The sequence below is a fragment of the Rhinolophus sinicus genome, linkage group LG15, assembly GCF_036562045.2.
Source record: "Rhinolophus sinicus isolate RSC01 linkage group LG15, ASM3656204v1, whole genome shotgun sequence".
Lineage (NCBI taxonomy): Eukaryota > Metazoa > Chordata > Mammalia > Chiroptera > Rhinolophidae > Rhinolophus > Rhinolophus sinicus.
The window spans coordinates 28,743,620-28,769,271 of NC_133764.1; the positions used below are offsets into that span (position 1 = coordinate 28,743,620).

At 46.7% G+C, this 25,652-nt stretch overlaps 1 protein-coding gene across 2 annotated transcripts in view; it reads right to left on the bottom strand.

The window, feature by feature from the left end:
• Positions 1-2,786: 2,786 nt before the first annotated feature.
• Positions 2,787-25,652, bottom strand: part of PECAM1 (platelet and endothelial cell adhesion molecule 1) — a 49,642-nt gene continuing 26,776 nt past the window's right edge. The window contains exons 9-16 of one of the 2 annotated variants that reach the window (XM_019732986.2): positions 25,133-25,240; positions 23,943-23,970; positions 23,130-23,203; positions 21,830-21,883; positions 20,409-20,465; positions 15,190-15,246; positions 9,243-9,265; positions 2,787-3,841 (exon numbers count right to left, since the gene is read on the bottom strand). In XM_019732986.2, the coding sequence (XP_019588545.2) occupies positions 3,812-3,841; positions 9,243-9,265; positions 15,190-15,246; positions 20,409-20,465; positions 21,830-21,883; positions 23,130-23,203; positions 23,943-23,970; positions 25,133-25,240 (431 nt within the window). In that variant the 3' untranslated portion in view covers positions 2,787-3,811. The remainder of the gene's footprint in view (positions 3,842-9,242; positions 9,266-15,189; positions 15,247-20,408; positions 20,466-21,829; positions 21,884-23,129; positions 23,204-23,942; positions 23,971-25,132; positions 25,241-25,652) is intronic. The other variant, XM_019732987.2, reaches the window with a different exon arrangement.

Consider the following 25,652-nt stretch of genomic DNA (forward strand, 5'->3'; position numbering starts at 1 on the left):
AAAAATTCTCTACAAGTTTGGATGTTTCTTACGTCGATACCTCAAATAGCTTTGCAGGTGGACATCTCCCTCCAGTTCACCTTTTCGCTTGGGCCACATGGTGTAAGCAAGGGCTGCACCTGGCCTGTGGCACAGGTTTTCTCTCCATGCTAATGACACTGGTGGAGAGTCTTAAAAACAACTGCTCAGGAGCTGAGTTCTTGCTGAGCAACTTTCAGGGACCCTCTCCTCACACTCTCAAAAACTGAGTCAGGCCCATGGAAGTCTGGCAGAATTTTCCAGGGGACTATGGTGGCTTTTTGAAGAGGACTAATTGAATCCTAGGGCTGGAAGAGACCTGGGGCTGATAGGCTGTCTTCCAGCTATTCCTGGAGGACACCATTCTCTCCCTGGCTTAAGGACCTTAGCACAAGTGCCCCCTTTGTCAGCCATGCTCCTCACCCCACCTTTTCCACCTGGTATCCTCTACGTGCCCCCAGATCTTTGGTTAGACACAACTTCCTCTTGGACACTCATTTCCCCAAAGTCTGTTAGGATCCTTTTACCTCTGCCCCCAATTGCTTTGAATTTCTCTCTTATAGCAGTTGTCCCACTGTTGTAATTAGCTCTTTACTCATCTGTGTCTCTACTGGATTGTATGTTCCAGGAAAGCCATGTGATTTTTATAATCTTATTACCAATAATATCAGGAAAACAGAGAATGACGGATACAAGCTTGTTAGACGAAATGATTTCCAGGACTTACTGTGACCGACGCCATCTTTGAAGCAAGCTGACCACCGGTTCACCCTGCGAGGAGTGGGCCTGTATCATCACCTAAAGGGAATATTCTTGCATAGATAAGTGGGCCCATTAAGCTGTTTTCTGCTTTGGATTTTACAGCTCTTAAGCATGCACATGCCATTTGGCTACATACCTTTAACAAGCCCTATCCCTTTTTGGGTGCAGACACCCTTTTTGGTGTCTTATTGTCACCCAAGGGGCTGCTTCTGTCTGTAAGTTCCCTGAATAAACTCTTGATATGATTCTGGAGTTGTCAGCTTTTCTTTGGTCTCTCTGGCCCAGGAAACAAAGTTTGTTGAGTAAATAAATGAATAACTGGCTGGTTCAATGCAGCGTTTCACTATTGGTGTTTTGGATTTGACAATTGTTATGGGGGACTGTCCTATGCTTTGCAGGATACTTAGCAGCATCCCTGGCTTCTACCCACCAGATGCCATTCAGCTGTGACAACTGAAACTGTCTCCAGACACTGCCCAGTGACCCCTGGGAGGCAAAATCACCCAGGTAGAAAACCACTGCTCTAATGAATGGATGTTGACTTTGGAGTCGCTTCAGCCATCTTGAGTCTATGTCAGGGAGTGAGAGTTCGGTTAATCAGTTTATACTGATGGAGATGCTCAGGAAATGGATGGCTGACCTCTTGTGCTTCCTCAGACAAGGGAAAAAATTCCACTGCGCCTTTGCTATATGGAGTGGTTTAAGTCCTTAAAGACTTGTTATAATGTGAAAACACGAGAGGGAGCTCTAACTAACAAGTTCCTCTGCCATGAAAAATGGCCTCTCCTGGAAATGGTGACTGAATACTCTTTAAGTGAGGAGCTCAGGTTTAGATGCTTGGCGATGCTATCAGGTTAGGACAGCAGAGCTAGGATCTGGATTTAGAGGGATTTTTAGTTACTAAATCTATGAAAGATCCCTGTGTATGTGGCTTCCTCCTAGAAACATGCAAAGGGAATAATTAAAAACCCACTTATGCTCCATAAATGTCATAGCAGTAAAAACAGGGTCTTCCCAGCTTCCATGGCAATGGCCCTGCTCTGGTGGCAGCAAGGGACTGAGGAGTTGAACTGGAGGGCTCTGGCCTCTCCCCAAATCCTCAACATGGTAACTATCAGACTTCAAGGTCGTTAGAGATCATGTAATCTTTTGCTCCAGCCTGAGTCCACGGCCCCAAAAACTGGGAAATTGTATGACATTTTTGTGATACAACTTTGTATGTTACAATTTTGTGTATACGTGTGAGTCCATCGCTTTCATCATATTTTCAAAGGCGTCTAAACCCTCCCAATGTTAACAACCATTAGTCTATGTCTCATTTTAAAGGTGAAGAATCTGAAGCTCAGAAGGTAAGAGGCTCCTTCAAGTTTCTGCAGCTGGAATCTGGCAGAGTCAGGACACACTTAGATCTCCTTCCACCTTCAGGCCCCGTGGTGTGGTGCTCTGCTGGGGAACTCAGCCCATGGGGCAGTGAGTCTGTTCTGAGGCTACTGGGGAGCATGGGTCCCAAGGCTCAGAGGGATGGGAAAGTGCTTTACCAGTAGGATTGCCAGATAAAATATAGGATCCTAGTTCAGTTTGAATCTCAGATCAATGAATAGTTTTATAGTACCAAACACTACATGGGATATACTTATACTCAAGTATTCATTGATCTGAAATTCAAATTTAACTGGGCATCCTGGGTTTGGGTTTTTTGTGTGTTTTTTTCTCCATCTGACATCCCTGTCTGCCAGGGACAGCCTAGGAGTCTTCAGCCGGGAAACAAACATGGAAGCACCAGCCAGTGGATATGAATGACTCAGTGTCTGAGACTCAGGCTACCTCTTGGGCTACTTCTGGCCCTGACTTCAATGAAGGACACAGAATTCCCTCAGCCTGTGTGTAACTCAGTCTGCTGATGAGGCTGCTTCATTCACTGTGACTTCAGCAGGCCTGTGGAGTCCTCGAGCCCTACGGATATCCGACATGCACGTGGCCTCTCGGAAGATGACATGTCACAGGTCTGTGAAGAGTAAAAATCAAATTTATTTAATACAACATCCTTCAGGGTCCCTGCAGCTGTGTCACTGAGGCGGATGGAAGGAGCAGTCTCAGTTAGGTATGCCCACTAGTGAAATTCCACTACAAAATGGCTGCAGCCCCTCGTCCACTCACTCAAGACACCATCAGAAACACCTTAAAATCTCAGGAAACCATTTCTTTAGCAAGGAATAAATAAAAAATATTAGTAAGAAAAATATGCATTTCATTTTTCTATTAAAAATAATATTTGCTGTAGGCAACCATCTTCCTGTATTTCAGCCATCAGCATGGTAGAGGGAAAGAAAGAAAGAATATAGAAAAACAGCTTAAGAACGTCTGTGCTTTGTCCAACTTCATTTTCTATGTTGTGCATATCCCAGAATGAACCTCATCTTCAAGTTGACATTTCAATGGGGTCGCTCCCAAGCAGCTTTGTTTTCCCACCTGTGGTGGGTGAGGTCGCAGAGGGGTCAGGGGGCAGTTGTCTGGTCAGCGCTGTGCACTTCTGAGGGACAGGATGACCCAGAACCACAGGCTGTTGAAGGACCAAAGGCAAAGAGAAAAACTAGCCCCGAAGCCAGGCCATTCGCTAGAAGAGATTGACGATTGAGTACAAAAAACACCAAAAACACAACAGGTTTCTGTGCATGAGGGTACTTGGAAAAGTTCTTTATCTCTGTACAAGACAAAATATTCAAGTTTCAAAATATTCCGATGGCCTGCAGACTCTGAACCTCCTTCTGCTGCTGTCCACTCCCGAGGATGTTCCAACTCAGTGGGAGGTGGGCTGTGTGGGCAATTAACCAGCCCTTCTGCATCTCTTTATACCCAACATAAATGTAGTAAGATGTCTTTAAGAACTGGAGACTTGACCTGAGGAATCGCTGTGTTCAGTGGGAGCAAGGCAGGTTCAGAAATAAGTGCACAGAACTCTTGGAATGGGGAATCATCTGTTCTTCCTGGAATGTGGATGTCCTCCTTTGGAGAAGCGTTTGCTCTTGCAGTCCTAAGTTCCAGCCAGGGAGCCTTCCGTTCTCTGTAGGGACAGGAGACAAGATAAAGTTTGGTCATATCCTTCAGGCCTGAAGACTGGCCTGCTGGAAAGATGTGCAAAATTGCAGCTAGCTCTTCTCAAAGGAACTCCAAAGCAGTGCTGTTAGTTGGTATCCCCTGTCCGGTGAGGGAAGCTGCCACCCACACTCATTTCTCCCTCTCTCCGTGCCTCACACATCAAACTATCAACCAGCTTCCTCAAGCACCCACTGTGCCCTCAGCACTACGTCCCATGGGTGCGACACTTCCCACAGAGCAAGATTAGTAAAGTTAAGACACCTGGCTTCTTGCTCCAGCTCTACCTCTAATATGAGATGGATCTTCTCTAGGTCTGTTTTTTTTGTTTATTTTCAAAAATGAAGGACTGAACTCAAATGATCAAACTTAAATGCTTTAAAATTATATGATTCTGCCTTTAAAAGGAATTAAATTCTGATAGGAACAAATATTGTGTGATTCCATCTATATGAGGTACCAGAATATTCAAATTTATACAGACAAAGTAGGATACTGGTTGCCAGGGGCTGGGCGGCAGGGGGAAGGGGGAGTTAGTGTTAAATGGTGTTTTGGTTTGAAATGATAAAAAAGTTCTGTGGGTGGACGGTGGTGATGATTGCATAACAATATGAATGCACTTAATGTCACTGAACTGTACACTTAAAAATGGTTAAAATGGTAAATTTTATGTTGTGTATGTTTTGTGACAATAAAAAACAAAAAAGCAAGGTTCCATATGCCATCTTGTAGTGTTCTCTAACTGCTTCATATGGTACTTATGTAACCTACCCACCCATCAGTGACGAGACCCCAATTCAACCTAGGCACTGTTCTCTATGCTGAGGATGCAAGATCCTGCCCCTCCCCCCAATTTTATATCCTAGCAATTATTGACAAACAATGCTACTATGAAGTAGATGGTGGAAGAGGTCCTAACAAACTGTAAAAGGAGTTCAGAGGCGGTGAAAGGACCCTAGTTGGGCAGTGAGGGAATCACAGAAGCCTTCAGGGAAGTGACTTTGAAGCCAGCCTCAAAGGCAGAGAGGATTTTGACAAATGGATGGAGCCATAGGGCAAGAGTGGAGCACGCTGGGAAATACTGGAGAGTAGAGGGGCCCTGGGTCACAGTGAGCCCTGAAAAGCAGGCAGCATCTGAGTCTATGACTCTGGACCCTCCAAGTACACAGGGCACCCACTGCAGGTAGAACTCAGGGAGGCAGGAACAGAAATTGTGGGGATTAGCTAGGGTCTTGGGAACTCCCTGGCCACGCTGGTTGGCTCCCTGACCAAGAGGCTGAGACAGACTCCCTGCTTTATTCTGACCCTGCCGGGTCTGAGGAGATTCTTGGAACAGGATGCAGGTCTGAGGGGCTCCAGCGGGAAGCCCAAGTCTCTGTCTCCTCCTTTTGCAGGAGAGACCCTGGTAAGCGGGCCAAGAGAGCTTACCCCCAGGGAGCTGGAGGCCCGCCAGCCTTGGCAGCTACCCTCATCCCATTTCCTCTGCTCTACTGGAGGGGTGACCTTGGTGTCCAGCCTTTCTGCAGGTTCCAGACCAAGTCCCTCCCTAGACACCTCTGCTCTTCCTCTCTGAGGGAAACAAGTGCTTGGGGAGCTACCGGAGGACCAGCCCCCACAGACAGGAAGGGTTGGGCCACTGTCAACTGTGCCTTGGGGATTTTCAAGTGTGGACGAAAAAGGGGCCCCAAACTAAACCTGACAAGCTCAGGGGAGGTCAGGATGGCAGCCCTACAAACTGAGAGACCGAAATTAACCACATAGGATGGTCTGCACATAAAAATTCCTAACTAAAAACGGGTCATGGCAGGTAGTTATATCCTGGGCCAGTAGCTTTCTTGACAAAAGTCACTCTTTACCTTAAGTGAGCCTGTCTATTGTCTTTGTGCATCTAAGGTAACACACCCTTGAAATATCAGAGTTATCCCTTTTTCGGACCCCTCAGAGCACAACCCACTGCACCAGAGCATAAAACCACAAATCCTTCATTGTTATCTTGTTCCCCAAATACCTGTGAATGTTAATAGCTGTGAATGTTAATTAATAACTGTCCTGTACCCACCAATGTAAAAGAAGTACGTGTCTCTCTGTTTTACTTTTTATCCAATTCCAGAGGTTTTTCCTCTTTGCTCTCGCTCCATCCTCCCTAATCTACCACCAATGGATTTCATATAACCTCATTTCCGTCTCCTCCTTTGATTCTAATGTATGAAATAAGCTGAACTGCCACTCTCTGGAACATTTTCTTAATCTGTTGAGATTTTGCTTCCTGGCAATTGTTGTCAGTTTGGCTCAAATAAACGCATTAAAATTCTCTACAGGTTTGGACATTTTCTACGTCGACAAAAGTAAAGGTTAAAATGCTCAAGTCCAAGGCCTGTGGTTAAATCAGAGGCTAGCAGTCAGCCACCGAAGTACAGCAACTTTCTGGCCAGAACGTGGTACAGATGCTCTCAAAGGTCACTTTGCTTCTAATACCCCCATTAACCCCACTTCCAGCTTCTAGAATGTGTGCTTTAGGAGCACTTCCAATGAACTAGGTCTGTGCTTAGGTGCTTATTTAATTCTTACAACAATCAGGTGAGGGAGTTTTCAAACCTCTTATTTACAGACAAGGAAACGGAGGCCCTGAGAGGTTAAGAAATCTTCCCAAGTGACATGGCTAATAAATGTCTAATCAGGGAAAGGTCTCTGATTTCTAAGTCAAAGCCTGGCTTTGGTTGAATCCTGTGCCTTGGGCAAGTAACTGCTACACTCCCCTCATGTGACACGGGCATTTCAAGGCCAAGTAAAGTGAGTCCCCTATCCACGTCCCATACTATCGGAGTGCTTGATGAAAAGTACTGTAAAATACTCCACTAGCTTTTCTATAGCAGTTTGCAAAGTACTTTGCACGTGTTTCTCATTTAACCCTGAGGAAATTCCTAATAGGTAGTTCTTACTGTTACTGTTGTCATCATCTCTACTTTACAGACTGGGAAGCTTAGACTGGAGGAAGACAGCGTCCCCTCAAAGATGGCTGGAGAATTGGATCTCACACTCGAGTCTTGACCACAACTCCTGGGCAGTTCCCATTGCAGCCTAGCGGCCGGTTGGCTCCCAGGAGGGAAGGAGGGGAACTGTACATAGGAGTTGCCTTTTTTTTTTCAGTAAGAAAGCAGAGTTCTTTCCAAGATCTCAAGACCCAGGCAGGTCTAGATTCACCCCCTTTCGTTTAAGTACAGGGTGTTCTCTTTCACGTTATCTGTCTGCCTCGGCCACAAACACAATTTATAAACAAGGCAAAAATGGCAGAGGAAAATGAAGTCAGAATGTGCCATTGAAGTGAGTCAAACAATACTAAATTAGTATTTGGCTAAGTGGCTATCTCATTGTTAAGATATTTCCTCCAATATGTTTTCAGAAGCAGCAGCCATTAAACAACTGGGAATGATCGCCAGGTTTGATTTCAGGAAGGAAATCCCCTCCCATTTCCCTACTGGGCAATTCAATTAATTTTCTCCTGACCCTCACCAGCTGATTATTAGGGAAACTATACCTGTTTCTTTTCTAAACAAAATGCATTTGCTTAAAGATTCAAAATTCCTTCCCAACGGCTGGAGACCACTGCCAAAAGTCTAGTATTTTGGAGAGCAGGACCAGCTATGGGTGGGCACTCAGAAACATCCTGGGAGCAGACTCTGGGCCCACTGGCTGGCTTCTGGGGGAAGGGAAAATTCTGTCTGTCCTAGAGCTTGGAGCCTTTGCCCAGAGAGACCTTTGGGATTGGAGACAAAGTAAATAAGTTGGTTCTGCAGGTCCAGCAGATCTGCCTTGGGTGGACACAGCCATGTTTATTGCAATGGAGAATGTCTCTTTATCTGGGTGCCACACTGCCCATGGAACAACGTTCTCACCTTCCTCTCTCTCGAGGCCCTGTGGTTGGGACAGTGACATCACTTTTTGGAGAGAGTCTTGTGTCATGTACTAGCTGGGGAGTCTGGAGACTTAGGTTCTAGTCCAAGCTCTGCTATTAACTAGCTGGGTGACCCTGCGCAAGCTGTTCTGCCAATTCAGGCCCGTTTTCTCCTAAAAATTGGGCTCCCTGCCTTTTCCATGCAACAGTCTCTGATTTCAGAAGTCTGGGTGGGTTAGGCTAGAAAAAGACATTCATTTCATTCCTCTTTTCCTTAAATTGATAGCTTTTCTCCATAAAAAGAATGTCAATGGCTTCCTGTCTGTCAAAAGCATAATGAGTTCTGTTTTACAAGAATTCAGACTCAGGCAAAACAAAGGAAGCCAAGGGCTCCCTTGGAAGGGCTACCGGCAATCTTGCTGAAAGTTCTCTCCAGACCTTAAAGAAACAGTTTGTGAAGCAAATCCCTCATCTCTTAAGAAGCTAGCTGCCCATTTAGTTAACTCCTGCACTGCTGCGTGGTTCATTAAAAGGTTGGGAGTAGAAAGACTCCGTGGAGAGGAATGGGTCTTTGCAAAATTTAAACTTGGACTTCTACATTTCTTTTAAACATTCTCCATTCTCACATGCCAAGTAGCAGCTTCCTAAATCTTCTGTCTCCTACAGAACGAAACCTCCTAATGAGGCATTTAACCCTTTAATGCAAGCCCTAAGTTACCTTTCCCCATCACGTGTAACTGTCACCCTCTTCTCCTCCCATTCTGAGGTGCTTGAAATTGCTGCATCCCCACACCTTTGCTCCTGTTAAGCTTTCTACCTGGACCCTGCTGTAATCCGACTTAGTCTTCATGGCCCATCCAAATGACTCCTTCCTTGGTGACAAGACTGTTAATCACGCAGAAGGAAGCTCCTCTCTTCTGTTTCCATAGTCCGTGGTGTAGCTGTTATCACCTTGCTTTCTCATCAGTGATAACTCTAACTCGTCTGAGTCCCTCATTGGGTCAGGAACCTGCAGTGTTGCCTGCTATACAGGGCCTGGTGTGTAGGAGTGACTGGCATAGACTCTTAAGAGTTGAAATGAGCTGTTAGATGTTCCACTCACCCAAGCATACCACCCCTACCCCCCCCCATCTGCCTTACTTCCCAAGCCTGAACCCTGGACTAGGAGGAAATATGTACTTTGCTTGTTTGCAGCTAAGTGCCCTAGATTCCCAATTCTCTGGGGGCACTTCCAGGGTCTCCCATCATATGTGGGCTGAGATGTAATGATGGAAACAGTGGGAGAGAATATCTGAAAACACAACTGGCCCAGAAAACCTGGTGACCTGATGACCAAACTTCCACCGGCCCTGGTCTAAAACAGACAAGGCCAGTACAGGGGTGTAATTAGCGGGAATGCAGAATCTGGGTGAGTCTGGAAATACTTCACTGTTCGATAGACTTAAAAAATAATAATGCATATAAAATGTGTACTTACAGAATGTCTGTTTCCCATGAGATCTGTAAAACAAAGGATAACAGGGAGGTGAGCAATGCAAAGCAAGTGTGTTAGGCTCCCCCTACCCCAACATCTCAGAGGCTGAGCCCGTAAAGGAAAGGGGGAATGACAGAAGGAGACACAGGACCAGCAACCTTACTGGGTGCCCAGGTGTATGGCTCCGGAGCCCTGCAGTTCCATGTGACAAGCATATAATATCCCTGGCAGCTCATTTGACATTTTAAACAATTAAAAAAAAATTAGTACCAACTGTTATTTTAGGGGGGAAAAAACTGAAAACTACAGAAAAGTGGACAGTAGCAAATAAAAAGTATCTCTGTTCCCCTTTTCAGACCCTGGTGACACTTTTGTCATCCTGTCATTTTGTGCTATGAATGGACCTTCTTTTGGAGTTATCATTATGCAGTATATGCCACTTTCTAGCTTATCTTCTTCACTTAACATGACTTTATAAACATTTTCTGGAAACTTCTTAAACATCATTGTTAGCAGCTGCGTAATAATCACTGGATGGATGTGTAACTGTTTACTTAACCAGTTCCTTACTTTGAAATTTAGGTTCTTTCCAAGTTTTTTTCTATTTTTAAATAATGCTGCCAGTATCCTCTTTAGGAATAGAGCTATTTCCATTTTTCATAGTAGTTTGTCCACTCCAAGGAGTGGGATCATTGGAACAGAAGGTATGAGCATCACTGACTCTCGTGGCATGTATGACCCAAGTATGTCTGAAGGGCAGGCCGCCACGTCCTCTTCCCCTGGGAGCCTCATCTCAACTGTCTGGAGACCACACCATCTTCTAGCCAGAAGGCATGCTGGGACTGGCTGGCCTGGCCAGGCTGCAATGGTGAAAATCGCCCTGGCCAAATACCAGGAAGATGAGAGTGAGGGTGAGAACAGGAGACCCTGTGTTGAGGGTGAGTGGCCCCTGCCTATATTAGGTAGAGATGGTTTTCACTATAAGAGGCAAGAGAGGGGTAGGGTTTGCCCCACGAAGAGCAGAGTTTCTGAATGGGCAGCGGCCCACAAGATGGAGCTGGTTCCCATGGACTATGGACATAGACATGAAGACCGAGAAGCCACAGAATCTCTTGTTCCCTGGGGAAGGCTCCGAGAGAAGATGTAAGGATTGGGGGTAGTTGCCGTTCTTGAAGCAGGGGAGGGCCTCCCTGAGTCCTCAGTCTTACGGGAGGAAAGCTCTCCAACGGGCCTTGGTTTCTACCCAACCACTCAAGCTCAAATCCAGTCCCTTCTGAACCTCAGGCAGTCTCAGGGCCCATCTGTCACAACCCTTCTGTTTCTTTCTCTAATTTAAAAATATCCTGTTTCCACAAGTCCACTTCCCCCTCGAACCCTTTCTTATCACAGCTCCATTGTGAGTCCCCTCTAGAGGGAACAAGGCCAGAAGTTCCAAAGGGGCCCCCTCTGTCCTGGCTGGGCCAGAGGCAGGCGTCAACAGCCAAATGGATGAATCAGCCCAATCACGAAGTCGAGCCATTGTGTCAACTTCCACACATTGAGTGAGCCTAGGCAGCACCCCACCCCCACCCCAAATCTGACCTGGGAGGGCCTGAAAGACCCCATGCTTCCTGCTCCCCCCAAAGCCCCAAGTGCTCTGGAATGGGACACAAGAGGGAAAGAGCCTCAGACTGTGTTTCCTAAAGCAATCTGAACACGAAATACTCAAATATGAGTATGCTGGTAATACCAATGGAATACCAGGTTTGTGCACACTTGTAGTTTTCTTTTTGGTAATAGAGGAACCAACCTAAAAATGGAATCTGGAGGGCAGTATTCAGTTTTGTTGCTGTTGTTGTTGTTTTCACAGAGTACTTTTTTTACCCTCTCAAACTCTTAGCCTTGGGTTGCTCTGGGCCTCGCGGGATGAATGCGGGACTGGCCCTCCAGCGCTCTTCTCTCCCCCACAGACGGAACATGGCACAGACACCCTCTGTTCTTTTTTTCTCAATGGCCAGCCACTCTTGGCATACTGGATTTCTCCCCCTTAGGAAACATCTGGGAGTTTGAATTCAGGCAAAGAGAAAGCAGAAAGTGGAGTCTGAGCGAGCAGATACTCAGATGGGAAGATGGGCCCTGTCCGACCCAGAAGACATAGGTTAGTGTCTGGAGCAGGACTTGGCATCTTTTCCCAGGGCTTTGAATGGTCAGGTGGGGTGTGCTCAGGACATCACCCAAGGTGGACACAGGGCATCTAAAGAGAAAAACCAGCTTCCCGTTGGAAGACTCACAGGAGATGAATCCCTTTAAGCCCGGGTTTCTCCACATTGGCTCTACTCACATTCTCATATGGATATTTCTTCATTTTGGGGGTTGTCTATACATTGTAAGATGTTTAGCAGTGTCTGGCCTCCACCCATTAAATGCAGTAGTACCCCTCCCCACCCCCTCAAGTTATGACAATCAAAAATGTTTCCAGATATTGCCAAATGTCTCCTGCATTGAGAATCGCTGTGCCAAGCTGTGGAAATCTCATCCAGACCTGAGTTCTTTCACAGGGAAGAATTTGACTGTGTTGCCAATTGTAACAAACCACTTTACCCTTCTGTTTTTAAAATCCAGCGTAAATATACGCCAATAGGTTTTGCTTCGGATGACCTGCCAGCCATTTTTATCGAGCACTTTCAGAATAAGCTGGACCACTATAAACCGTCAAGTGCTGAATCAGAGCAAAGATGTAAAGCTTCCTGACCAGAAACAGCAGTTCATCCGAGGCTCAGCCAGGCCATGGACAGCCATGTGTTTACAGAGAGGTTCCCTCCTCAGCTATACTTTCTCTTTTTGTTCTTATCACTAGGAGAGCACTAAGAGAACAAGGGGGAGGAAAAGAAAATGAAATCGTTCTTTGGATTAGCTGGCACCCATCAGAGGAGGAAGTCATGACAGAAGAGAGGTGTATGTGGTGGGGGTGGGGTGGGTGGGTTGGGTTTGATTCCAGGTCCTCTGGCGACCCAGAGTGCCAAAGTTATGAATGAACAAGGCCTGGGAAGATGCCGCTATCTAAATCAGGAGAACTCAGGAGTCACAGATCATCTTGCATCAATTCCAAGGTTCCAGGGGATGGGAGAAAACTGGGTCTAGTCACGTGTTTAGAGAGGAAGGTACCAAACTGTACCCTGGACTGCTTTCTTTAAATGCTCACCTTTCAGGACCACGTACATGACTGCTTCAGAAGAGACATAAAACAAACTGATTTTCCCATTTCTGGGACGCCAAATCATAAGCCATGACTAGAGCTGCTGTTACTGACTGGGATTTGCAAATAATTGAAAAGGGAATAAGAACTTTAGGAAAATCTCCACTTGCAGATCTAAATCATGAGGACATCATCAGCGTTTTCTCCATTCTCCTAAGAAAGCTGAAAGTTACAGAGATGCAAAGGCTCTCAATGTGGATTCTTTCTGAATGTAATTTTCCTAGTTTTGAGAAGTTGTTGTTTCTAGTTCCTTCCCTAACACGTAGCAAGAATCATGCAACAGTTCGAAAGGGAAAAACTCAAAGATTAAGAGGTTTGCTTGCCTTAGACTATGAATTAATTGCTGGGACAAGAAGATATTAGCTTAACTACATGTCAGCATAATAGTGGGCTCCGAACAGAACAGCAGACTTGCTTGCCCATGGCCGGGACCCAGCGGGAGCTACTTACTGAGCTGGAAGAGATGCTCCCCCTTCCTCCCCATTTTTAAAGAACCCACCTGCCCACCACAGCCCTTCCTTGCCCACCCAAGGGCCACACACACTCCCGAGGAACACTGAGGTGATCACTCTGCAACCCCAGATTCCACACGGGTCTGGGGCATTTTGTTGAGAATTACTGAGAAAACTAACTCCCTTGGGAGAAGTGAGGGGTGGGGGTCAAGTCATATAACCTGATCAGGGCAGGGCTGAGACCCAACCCCAGGTTTCCATCAGGGTCACAGTACAAAGAACCACCAGACTGGACTCCAGCCAATATGAATGCAGCAGAAACATAGTAAATTGGCCCCTGAGATGCAAGACTTGAAGAGAAAACTCAGGCTTAGAAGCAAATATCTCAGATATTTGGGGTCTCAGAGTCAAGAGTGGGTAAAGGATTAGGAATGGCTGCAAGGGACCCAGGGAAGTGACTGACTCCCCTCTCCCCACCAACATGTTCAGGGGAAACACTTCTGGACTGACCAAGGCATAAACAGATGACCGAGTTCCAAATGCCAGCACACTGATTCTTTGAATGTTATAATTGGAAGGCAACTTAAGATCGTTCTTTCAACCACCTCCTTTGACAGATAAAAAAGCTGCCCTTAGTCAAATTCACAGACACACAAAGTAGCATGGTTGTTGCCAGGGGTTGGGGAGAGTAGGGAGTTACTGGCTAATGGGTACGAAGTTTCAGTTTGGGAAGATGAAAAACTAGAGATGGACGGTGGTGATGGCTGTACCATATTGTGAATGTACTGAATGCCCCCGAAATGTATACTTACAAGTGGTTAAAATGGCAAGTGTCGGGTAGATTTTATCACAGTTGAAGGGGGAAAAAAAAGCTAAAGTCAGGATTACAAAGACCTGGTGCCTCCACAGCCTACAAACCCCCTTCCCCGTCGACAATCCTTAGCCAGCAGCCCAACACTCTGACTCTCTCCTGGCACCTGGTCCTACCCAGAGCCCCGCCCCAGGGCTGCTCCTTGGAGGCAGGCCTGCCCCATGCCCTTTTGCTTATCTAGAGGAGCAGTTTTCCTTTGTATCACTCAGGGGAAAAAGGGGGTTTAAGAGCCAGAACTACGCCCTGCGAGCCATTTCCCAAAATAGCCAGCCCTGAAGTGCAGCTGGCTGGAAGAAGCTGGGAACTGAGAAATCAAGATGGGGAAGAATACAAAATTAAGAAGGAAAGGTTAGATACGACTCAGCTCTGCACTCAGCCTGCTCACTGACCTGTCCAGGGACCCAGCTCCCCACGAAGGCCCTTATTTTATCGTGGGTCAGCCCTCCCCTTCACAGGTACATGTACGTACACACGCGCGTGCGCGCGCACACACACACACAGGAGTTTCTGGGTTATCTCTGCTGGCCAACCCTGAGCGATCTGGTACAATCAGAAGGAAGCTGCTGAGAGCATCCAGAAGATGGTTCTAAAAGTGTGGCCCCCAGGCCAGCAGTAGTAGCAGCATGTGGGAATTTACTAGAAATGCAAATTCTCATCCCCACCGCAGACCCTACTGAATCGAAAATGCAGGAGGCTGTGCCAAGCCATCTGTGTTGCAACAAACGTGGAGAACCCTTGATCTGCATTGAATCTCATGTCCCTCCTTTCACAGAGAAGGCAGGCGAGGACCCCACAGGTTCCATGACTCCCCCTGGGTCACCCAGACCACAGCAGACTGTTACTCTCAACTTCTGAAGTAGGCAGAGCCGAATCCTCTAATTAAGCTGATGATAATGTGGAAACCAAACAAAGAAAGCTGGAAAATGGAGAAGCACGCAGTCAACTGGTTTGGCAACCCAGAGAAGGCTAGTCAAGAGCGCGCTGTGCAGCCAGGCTCCCCCCATGCAAATCCCTGCTCTGCCACTGCTGGCCTTGGGACCAGGACGAGGTATTAAATTCCTGAGCCCATTTCCCCACCTGTAGAGCGGGAGGAATAACACAGTTTCCAGCAGCCCTACGATGATTCTGCGGATGAAATGAGTGTAGGACAGTTAGGGGACAAGAACGAAAAGAAGAATCAAGCCAGGCCTGCAGCCTCCTGCCTGGAGGAGCAGCTGTGCTGGAAACGCTCAGGAACTCTCTCGGCTTCCAGGACGGAAACCTCCTAGGAAGCGGCTGCGCTGGCTTTCGCAGAAGCACCATGGTTTTGGCTCTAAGACCCAGCGCTCACTCCTCCCTCAACCCACCAGGCTGTGCCCACCAGGCTGGGGCAGTCAGGGGCCCCTCACTCACCAGGGTCAGCTTTCCGGATTTCACTGTACACTGTCTCTGTGCCCTTCGTTCTCAGACCTGGAAAGGGACCAGGCATAGGTCAGTAGCTGCCTCTGGTCACCAGGGCAGCCCACTGTCAAAGCAAGAAAACATCTGAAGCTCCCCAGGTAAGTTGGCACCTCGCTACCCGCCCCCATAAGTGCCATCCCCAGGAGAGCCTGGAGACTTTGTCACCACTAAGCCTGGGCCATTTCTTGGCTTTAGAAGATTCTGGTCTAACCAGCGTCACTCTGCCGGGAAGTACGAGGTCAACAGGTTACCTTGGGAACCCTGGACCTGAGGGGTCGCAGGTGGAGAGGGCCCCAACACAGGCCTGCAGCCTCCAGCTCAGTGGCCCCACCCTCTTTCCCTGCCACGGTGTCCCTGTGTCTAGCTGCTCTGTCAGCCCCTCCCAGGAGGCTGGGCTGTGGTCTCCTAATCTCCCAAGATCTGGGTTACAACCTGAGCATTGTCTGTGACTAAGGATCAGCTGGGACTGAGAACCACGTACAAGTGTAGAAGCTGAGCTAGTTGATGTCACAGGCCAACACCTGGGCCTCACCGCAGATTCTGACAGAATTGGTCAGGGCTGCATTGGTCTGATTGAATTGGCCTGGCTTTGGTGGTTTTTTAAGAGCTCCCTAGGGGATTCTAATATACAGATGGTCGAGATTCTCTGGTCTGGATCCTTTAGAAACAGCCGAAGCAGCAGACGAGGTGAACAGCCCAGGGAGTGGATTCCCCCCAGAGAAGACATGAGGATTTGGGAGACAAAGAGCTTGTCATGCAGGGACTCAGGTCCCGCTCCCCACACAAAAAGGCAGGACATGGTGAGGCCAAAAGGGAACACCCAAGGAGCCATAGATAGGGGAGTCATACCATTATATTCTCGCTGGCGGCTGGGTTGGAGACACAGGAAACAGGAGTCACATGATCCGCAACCTGCCGTCCACTTCTCTGCCAGCCAACCAACCAACCAACCTCACTTGCTAAATGCAATCCGCTCTTGCTAGCTTAGCCACAGCAGTTATATCAGTGGCCAATGGCTAACTGGTTACAGCTGATGGCCAACTACTCACAGCTGATGGCCATCTACTACCCAAGCCAGCACCTTTCCATGTGAGGCCGAGAGCCTGGAAACTACTCTCTGGGACTCTGTCCTCACAGAGGTCCTGTATGGCCATCAGTTTATGTATATGCACAGTTGTATACGCACACATATACTCATACTCATGGCATATCTACATGCATCGTACACACATATATGGTACGTACACACACAGTATGCACATAGAGACATGCACACCCGTGTGCGCACTCACCCACAAACCCTCAGGAAACAGGGTGGAACACAGTCACTTCCCTGGCTCCTTTCACCTGCACAGAGGACCAGGAAGCCTCATTAGTGACAGTCAGCTGATGCCATGTTGCCAGTATTCTTCCCCTACAGATTGGGAAACGGAGCCCCAGACAGGATAAAATGCTTCCTGCTGCCACCATCAGCACCATGTAGATGTGGCAGATGGCTGGGGCACACCCATGGCTTCTGACTGCACTGAGATACCCTCAAATCACCGTGCTCCAGGGATACCCCCCTCTCTTGCCCCTGACCCTGTACAAACTCCTCCACTACCTACACGGCCCTTTCTCTTTGCTCCATTCTTCTTCGTCCTCCAAGCCCCAGGTCAAGCTTTGGTTCTGCACTTGAATGCACACACCCTCACACACCTAATACTCCCTCATGCACTCACCCCTTCCCTGTGCCCTGGGCAGTTACGTAGGCCTCCTGTGCTCTCACAGCACTCCGAGGACACCTGCTCATGACACACTGACATTATTTGTCCCCATAACTGTCTCTCCGGTGGACCCAGAGCTCCTCCAGGGCAGCGCCTGAGGTTTTGTGCATCTCCCAATCCCAAGTCCTACACAGCTACCTGGAGGCACCTGCAAAGGTTTGATGTGACAGTGAAGGCACCAGTCAATGTCTCTTTATGTGTTTCTGCCTCAGACCCATGACCTTCAGGAAGGTCTTGGCATAATCACCCCAATCCTTGAGGTTTTTGCTTTTAGGATTAAAATCCCGGTTATTCATTGTACACTAAATGGTGGGGGCTGTTGTGTGAGAAACTGAATGCCAGGAGAAAGCCTTGGGGGTGGTTCAAATCACAACAGCTGAACTTGGGGTGGCCAGGGCCTTGCAGAGGGCATTGTAGTGACTCCCCCAGGGCACAGAACATTCAGTAGGACGGCTGAGATACCCGATGGGAGGAACATCTGCCTTTTTCTAAGAGGACAGCAGAGATGCCCATACCACTCTCCCTCCATGACACAGATCTGGGAGTGTAGAGGGAAGTTCCAGGGACCTCCTTATCTGCTGGGGGAGTCTACCACATCCTCAAGGGATGCCCCACTCAATGTCAGGCCTGGCAAGTCACTCATTGAGTATGACCCTATTGCCTACTGTGTGCCAGACACCGCGAAAAAGGAAAAGGTGAATTGGACCTGGTCCCAGATTTCGGGAGCTTCAGGCTGTGTGGCAGATGGGTGCAAAAATAGTGCTGTAGGACACTGGGTGCACCGGGGTCTCTGCTAGCTCATCCTCTGACCCAGCCCCACATGGAAATGGGGGAAAGCAGGGGTGAAGAAATGGAGTGTGGGGGCCGGGAGGCCAAGCTGGGGGCCTGATGCCCCAGGCGCATCAGGGGTGGCCAGTAGACTTCTCTGGTCACCTTGGGAATTCTCTAACACCCTCTGGACCTGAGAGCTGCACTCAACTCCCTTTCACCTCATAACGGCGTATCAGCCTGGGCAGTAAGGTGGCTGCCACTTCTTGGTTGAATTGCAAAGCTACAGCTGCCCAGTGGTTTCTCCTGCTGCCCCCCCAACCCCGTTCTGCCCAGCTCAGTGATGGGTGGGGAGCTGCCAGTTCATCACTATGCCCTCCCCTCACTGCTCCCCAGCAGCGGCTGCCTGCTAATGACTAAACCAGCCAACAGGCTATTTGTCTCTGCTGTCAGAGGTATTTCCGGATGGAGCTTTATTTTGGCTTGTTTTTCTCTATTAACAGAGATGGTTTCAACATCATGGGGTTTTCCCAGCAATTAGCCTCTGAGCAAACATGCAGCAAACTGGGGTTCCTTCCTGCCCCTCCTCCACCCCCAAGGGACCACTTGGTCCACTGCCAGCCAGGGTTAGAAATGGACATGGTCCCCATCTCCTCCTCCATCCCAACTGTGGAAGAGGGAGGCCTTGAGGACAGGGAACTGGGTTGGCAAGACCAGGTCAAGTTTACTCACCATTAGCTTTGCACCCACAAAGCCCTTTCCTCACCTGGCAACGACCCACTCAAGAAAAAGCAAGGGGACAGCATCATAGGCCAGGCCTGCCCTCCCCCACTGTCCTTAGCTGCCAAAGAGGCTGGGTCCAGAAAAGTCAGTGTGAGTCCTCTAGCTCTACTGAGGTACCCACTGCTGACATAGCACCTTTGTACAGCCCGACAGCTGCACAGCTTGGCAAGAAAAGAGCCCCTGCCTCACCCCGTCCTAGTTCTCTTTTTCCTTCAACATCGCCCGTCCCCGACCCTCAAGCCAGAATTACACCAGATCCACTAACATGGAAACAATCCCTAAGGAACCCTTTTCGAAGCACAAAACCCTGCTTCCTTCTTCCTTCCTCAGCGTCCTTACATCCTCAGCCTTCTAGCCATCAGGCACCGCCCTCATAATCCCACCTAGCCCTGGCCCTCCTGGCAGCAGAGTAAGTGCAGGACCTGGCCCTCTGTGGGGAGTATCAGAACCGCAAGGCCAGAGCCCAGGGCAATCACTGTCAGCTTGAGCGCTCACCTTCTTTGTCCCCTTCAGGCTGCAGCTTAAATGTCACCCCTCAAACAGGCCTCCTGGGACCACTCAAGTCAGGTGTCACCTTTCATGCCTTCTCATTGCAGCCCCTTCTCCCCCTTCCAAGAATTTACTGTAACCTGAAACAGTTTATTCTTTGGTTCCTTGTTTTCCCAGCTCCTTCATATGTTATATATCCCTCCATGGGAGGGACCACATGTGCACCTTTGCTGCTGGCCCATCCTTCATTTGTTAACTCAATAAGCGAATTACTTGACAATGAAATGAAGAAAACTTCAGGCCTGCTATGGCCCCCGCCCCTCCCAGGTCCAGTGCAGACTTAGAAGTGCGATGCCCTGTGCAGTCCTGCAGACTGGGCGGCATTAACACTAAGGGCCACTCGGCCTGCAGACTATAGGAAGGGCAGCCCAGTTGAGCAGCTCACAGCCGAGGGGCTGTATGGGACAGCGCCACTAGGTTGGTTCTCTGCCCACACCTTCTGACAATGGTACCTGAACCTAAGGGGAAAAGGAAGCAACCCAAAACTCCTCCCAGATCGTAGAGCAAGAGGTGACAGGAGAGCGCCATCACCACTTGGCTCTGGCTGATGCTACACAGGGTTGGTTTGGAAAACAGCCCCAGGCCTGCCTGGCCGAGTGAACACCACCTGGCCTTAGCCTCAGCAGGAAGACGGATGCATGGCAATAGCCCTAAGAGTGTCCCGGTAGCTGAGATTGGTGTTCTAGTGTTTGCTGTGGACTGGCCCACTCTGAGCCAGGCTCCCCAGCACAGAACCCGAGCTAGGGACCTCCAGGCCAGCCCCCAAGAGGACCATGCACATAAAAACAAAACTGGACGCTAAAGCCAGCACCACTATTACACAGAAAGGGATTCTGTGCATCCAAAAGCCTTTGTCCAAGTTTTCCTTTAAATAGCAAAGCCCTCACTACCTTTAAACATGCATTTCATTTATACAAGCTCAGGCTACCAGCAGCTTTTTAAGGAAGATGCTGGGTTTGGGCAAGGAGCATACCTCTGAAAGAAAGCCCAAACACCCAGGAGTGAGGCTGACCTCAAAAAGTCTCTCAATAAACACATTTCTTAGCACTTAGTAATTGCTCAATAAAGTGCACCCATTATTAGTATGATAAATAATGGTTAATGAAATTTTACACCTTAAAGCCTGGGCAGCATTCTTTGTTCCTGCCTGGGACATGTCCAACAGGTCTGTCTGCTGACCACCTTCCGTCTGAGTGACTGAGGGTGACTAGGCTCTTGTTCCTGGGTCACAACCCACCCCACCCTGCATGTCTATACCCAGAAAGAGAGCAAAGTGTGGAGAACCATTTGAGTGATGGCATTTACCTTCGTGAGGCTCACATGAGGTCACTTCCACTTCTGTGTACTCCAAGGTCATAGGCTCTGCTCAAAGGAACCATAGCACCCTGTGGTTAGACAGAATCTCCTGGGGGGGGCAGGGAGCTCACACCACATTAGAGATTTCCATTCAAATGATTAAAGTATTCCGTATTTTCAGGGGGGAGCCAGCACAGGTGTAACTCCATTCTAAGTGGGCAAGAGACCTCAGTCTGGGCAAGGCAATGATGATTCTGTACTCCCCAGGCTATAGAAGGACCCTCCTGCCTGGGTCCCTCTTGTTTCTGCAGTGGGAGGATTGGTAAAAATCTTAAGTCGATACAGAAAACAGCCAGTATCAGCCCCCACAGTTAACTCTAGAAGCCTCCATGGCCACAGGCATAGAAAGCCATCTCCAAGATGGAGAGGATCTCAGGAAATAGGGAATAGCATCCCCAGCCTAAAAAAATGCTCTCAGATTGTGAGGCATACACATAGAAAAACAAGTTAATGAAAGTGGTCAGGGTGCCACAGTGAAATCTAGTAAACTAAGTTTGTCTTCAACTCAATGTAACATTATTGTTTTATTTTTGAAGCCCCAAAGAATCAGGGTTTCTCACCAGCAACTAAAACAGTGATTCTGCAGTCAAGGTGTTTACAGAATCCATGTAGTTCTTCAGAGTTTTAGTTCCCATGATAGCAGCCCCAAGGGGAAAGGAATTTTGAAAAATGATTTAGCCCAATCCTTTTGTGCATTAGGCAGAAGCAAGCAATCTATTTATTCATTGTCTTAAAAAATTAGCAGCACTGCTATTTTATTTTAAAGTGTACTTTTAATTTTTATTACGTACTTAGTAGATGCAAAAAAATACTTGTAAGTTACACATAAAACGTAAATATAAAAATACACATATAAAACATAAATAATTTAATAAATAACAGTGTATACCATCACTTTTTTAAGAAAAAGGAATTTTCATTACTTTTGAAGTACGCTGTGTGCTTCTCCACCACCCCAGATCCTTAATATTTCTTTTTCCTGCTTTATTGAGATATAATTGACATGAAACACATGTAAGTTTCACTGATGATTTGCAGTGATGCTATTTTGAAAAAACACCTCCTCTTCTACTGCCCAAGAGAAAGGAGATTCTCCTACCTTATTCAGTAGCCCATTCTGATTTAGGAAGTTCCTTTTTGGGTACAACCCAGTTCTTTCCTACTGGATTTTAGATTACTTTCCTATTTCGACACTAGATAGCATCCTTGGAGAAAGCAACCAGCTATCTTCATTTTACTATCAGCCAGTGACAGGATCGTTAAGAGACGTGGGGAAAATATCCACAGGTCTTAACAGTTTTAGTTTTTTTCCTAGGGGTCTTTTTTAATATAAAGGTTTCTAATTACAAAACACCAAATTAGATAATTACCTTTATTTTCATTCATTGGTTTCATCGCATGGTTTCCAATGTCTTCATCGTAACCTAGTTGAAAAATAACAATTTGTATGCGTGACAATGGAAATTCTAGTTTTCTATGTAATTTAAAATAAAATTCAGTGCCACTAACAAAGGAAGTCACCATGTAGTTGGCAACCAGCAGTGTATCTGGGTTCTGGATTCCTTCCTGGTCCTCTGTGGCCCCATCCAACCCACCGTGTGGTCTCTTTCTAACATCAGTGAGATGTCACCATCCCACAGGAGAAACACTTCTATTTATGAATTGTTCAAGATTCCAGATTGTTCAGTTTGAACAAGTTCACTAGAAATTAAACTTAATTGTAGAAGAGATGGCCCTGTAACCACACCACGAAGGATGCTAGTGAACGAACCCTCTCCAACTGGGGCACCAGAGCCATGAGACCATGGTTTAAAGAAACTGCAGTACCTCTAGGCTTCCCTCAGTGGGCAGAAATTTTTAAACCTTTTTTATCAAGTTGTTCTTTACTAAAAAGAATGCTTATAAATGTTATAAGTACTATTCCTGAAGAATGCCTGGTTTCCATTATGTATTTGAACTAATTACTATTGTGATTATTAAAATAGGTCTATAAACTGAAGTAATCCATGGAGAGAATATAAGAATTGGACTGTTTCTTGCATTTTGTAATTTTAGGGGGAAATCCTATTTCTCTTAGACCTACTGGGATTAAGGATTCCTGGGATGGGCTACCCATCCTACAGAGCTGACTCTCAAGCTTGCGATAAGACTCATAACCAGGTGGCCCTATATTGTTTCATTAAAAAAAAAAATGCCTCTACTAACAGATAAATATTGAAATTGGTTTCCTGTTGTGGCAAGGTTGAAACTAAACTGTCTTGTGCTTGTAATAAATAATTCCATCTGAAAAGATGTTTCCAAACGACTTAATTTGGTATCTGGTCTCTCTCTTACAAATGGAGAAAGATTACACCTGGGCAATATTCAAAGTCTTCGAAGATAACCCAGGAGGGGTGTCTGCAACATTACAATTATTGTCCAGCTTTCATTTCCTGGGGATATTTAGAAAGTGGTGAAATTAGAGTAACATGTTCTGCCTTTCTTCTTAAGTTTTTGTTTTGCTTACCGGCTCACCATCCGATGGCTGATGAGGTTAAGTGCCCCTACTTGAAGGCAAGCTTCCCTACCAACATTAACCCCACCACCTACAGATTCTGCTTCTAAAAAGGGTAATGGAATGGTAGCAAGTTGGGAAAACCTCTTAGCAACTGCAGGAAATCATGACTGTACCGTAAGGACTGTTGGCTTCAGTATTGAAATTTGACATCTTCTCATTGTTGGAGGTCAGAAGTGGTACTGCCGGCCTTAAAATGAAATTTGAAAAAGAAAAAAAAAAAAAAAATTAAAAAAAAAAAAAAAAATATATATATATATATATAAAACTTTTTTTTGGCTCTAACTCCAAACTAACAAAATAATCAAGGAGAGATCATGAGAAAACCAGAAAGAGATTTCTGAAGTGAGGAAAACTTGACTCTCTCGTTTGGAAAACTAATCTTTTTTTTTTTTAGTTCTAAGATTATTTAACAAATACTTTTTTGCTGTTAAAATAAGTGTCGGGGCCAAAGGGCATATGAACAACAGCGGTCCTTTCTCAGGTGAATTCCAACCCCTCAAATTCCTCGTTCTGTGCCACACAGCTATCATTCTCATACTTTTAGATTTTGGATTTCAAGAACAGTAAAAATAGTACAACCAGTTTTTAAGGCCAACTCTATTTTGCCAAGTAAGTAAATTTTTAAAATTCCATCTACTACCATTATAATTTCCTAAGGAAAAGGGGATTTCACAGGTAACAGTATAGGACGGACATGATCTCAGAAGAAAGCCATTTCTTACCATGAAAGACAGTTGACAATCTTCCACTGAGACAAATACACACACACACACACACACACAACACACACACCCTACACTACTCACACCCTTATTATTGAGTTTTCCAAGAACCACTGAAAACTCCCCAATGACCAGAATCCCCCTCTAGAAAATTCTATCCATGTCCACAGAGCAGCTTCCTCTCTTCCAAGGACACGCACTGACCTGGACATCTCCACTGGCATCTGCTTGGCTTTAAAAGAGAAAGAGAAAAAAAGAATCATTAAAAATCAATAAAAAGTACCCACACCCATAACAGATAGGAACACTCATTTCAACCATATTTGACTTTCTTGAAGATTGACTACCCATAAAAAGAGAAAAGAAAGTCAAATATATTTCTGCTTTGAGAAAAAAGAAAGAAAAAAAATAAGCAATACAAACAGAGAAGCTCTTCTCTTGGTCTTAGATTGAGAGATTTCACATAATTTCCTCCAGAAACATGACATTTTGTTGTTTTATCCAGGAGTGATTTTCCTTAGTGGAATGTGACAGAAACGAAAGCAACAGTACAGGACCCAGGTTAGTCAGATAAAAGAGCAACTATCTCTTTGACTCAACCATTCCAAAAAGTCAAGACTAAATCAGTCCCTGGGCTTGGACTGAAACCAAGTCTGTCCTCTAACCATGTCTGTTCTGCCTCAGGAAGGGATTTGTTCTGGAGCCTGCCTTCTCAGAGGGGTTGCAGCTTTCCTCTCTAGAAAAATCTCAGGGTCCTTCCTTATCTCATTTGCCCCCCCCCATCCCACAAAGCAGCACTGGGGGCACCTGCTTTATCCCACAAAAGTCTTTGCAGAATTTACTGATGCTGTGCCTTTTTCCTTGAGTCCAGGCTAGCTGACTCTGGTTCCTGAGTGTTAGTGGGTGATTATGGCTTCCTTTCCATGTATGACTAACCTCAAGCACAGGATAGAAATCGTGGCACAACAGGCAGATTAATTGGGAGGCATTTAGTGTGTGTGTGTATGTGTGTGTGTGTGTGGGGGGGGTTGTCCCCATAACTCTCACCCCCTACTCAACCAACTGCAGTATTTAGTGTGGCCAAATCCACAGAAATGGCCTCTTCTGACCAGACATAGAAGGAACTTCCCTCTGAAATGGTCATTTCCATGTTGCCCAACTAGGAAACCAATCACTTTCATTTTTGCCTAAATAAATCCAGGGGCAATAAAAGTACCAGAGCCAAGATCTTTGTTTATCCAGATGATACCCCAAGGAGAAAAACAACTGTCATCAGTTACATCTCCTCAGTTCCCACCGGGGCAGAGCAAACCCCCCATGAAGCTGAAGCCCTTCACACCCGTGGCCAGTTTCCTGGTGAGGGCAACCTCTCAGAATGGAAAGAACATGCTCACCCTTGGCTTTCTTCAAAAAATAGCATCTGGCCCCAAGTACCAAGATGGCAATTATTACTCCGATGACCACCACTGCAATAAGTCCTTTCTTCCACGGGGCAAGAAAGACTGGAAAGAAGAAAAATTAAAATAGGTAGGTTTTCTCTGCCAGCAAGAAATGATATCAGCTTTAAGCAACAAATAAGACTGATTTTTTGGTTCTTGTGACTGCCTGATTTTTTTGTTCTTGTCACACTGAGCATCTCCCTCTGAGACCGTGTGTTCACAGTTGGTGCAGAAATGGTAGTTCTTGCGACAGAGCCAGCCATGGTCTTAAAGACCCATAGGACTGAAGTAGATTGCTTTCTGGGTCTGTTTGGTCCTCCTCCTTCTCTAGGAAACCACCTTCTACCCACATGTGTGGGCTTCTCTAACCATGTCTGTTCTGCATGACCCAATCCCCATGGCTACAGGTGGTCCACAGGGGCCCGTTTGACCCCAAATGGGCCACCTGGTATCTCTCCACCAAGAATTTGGAATT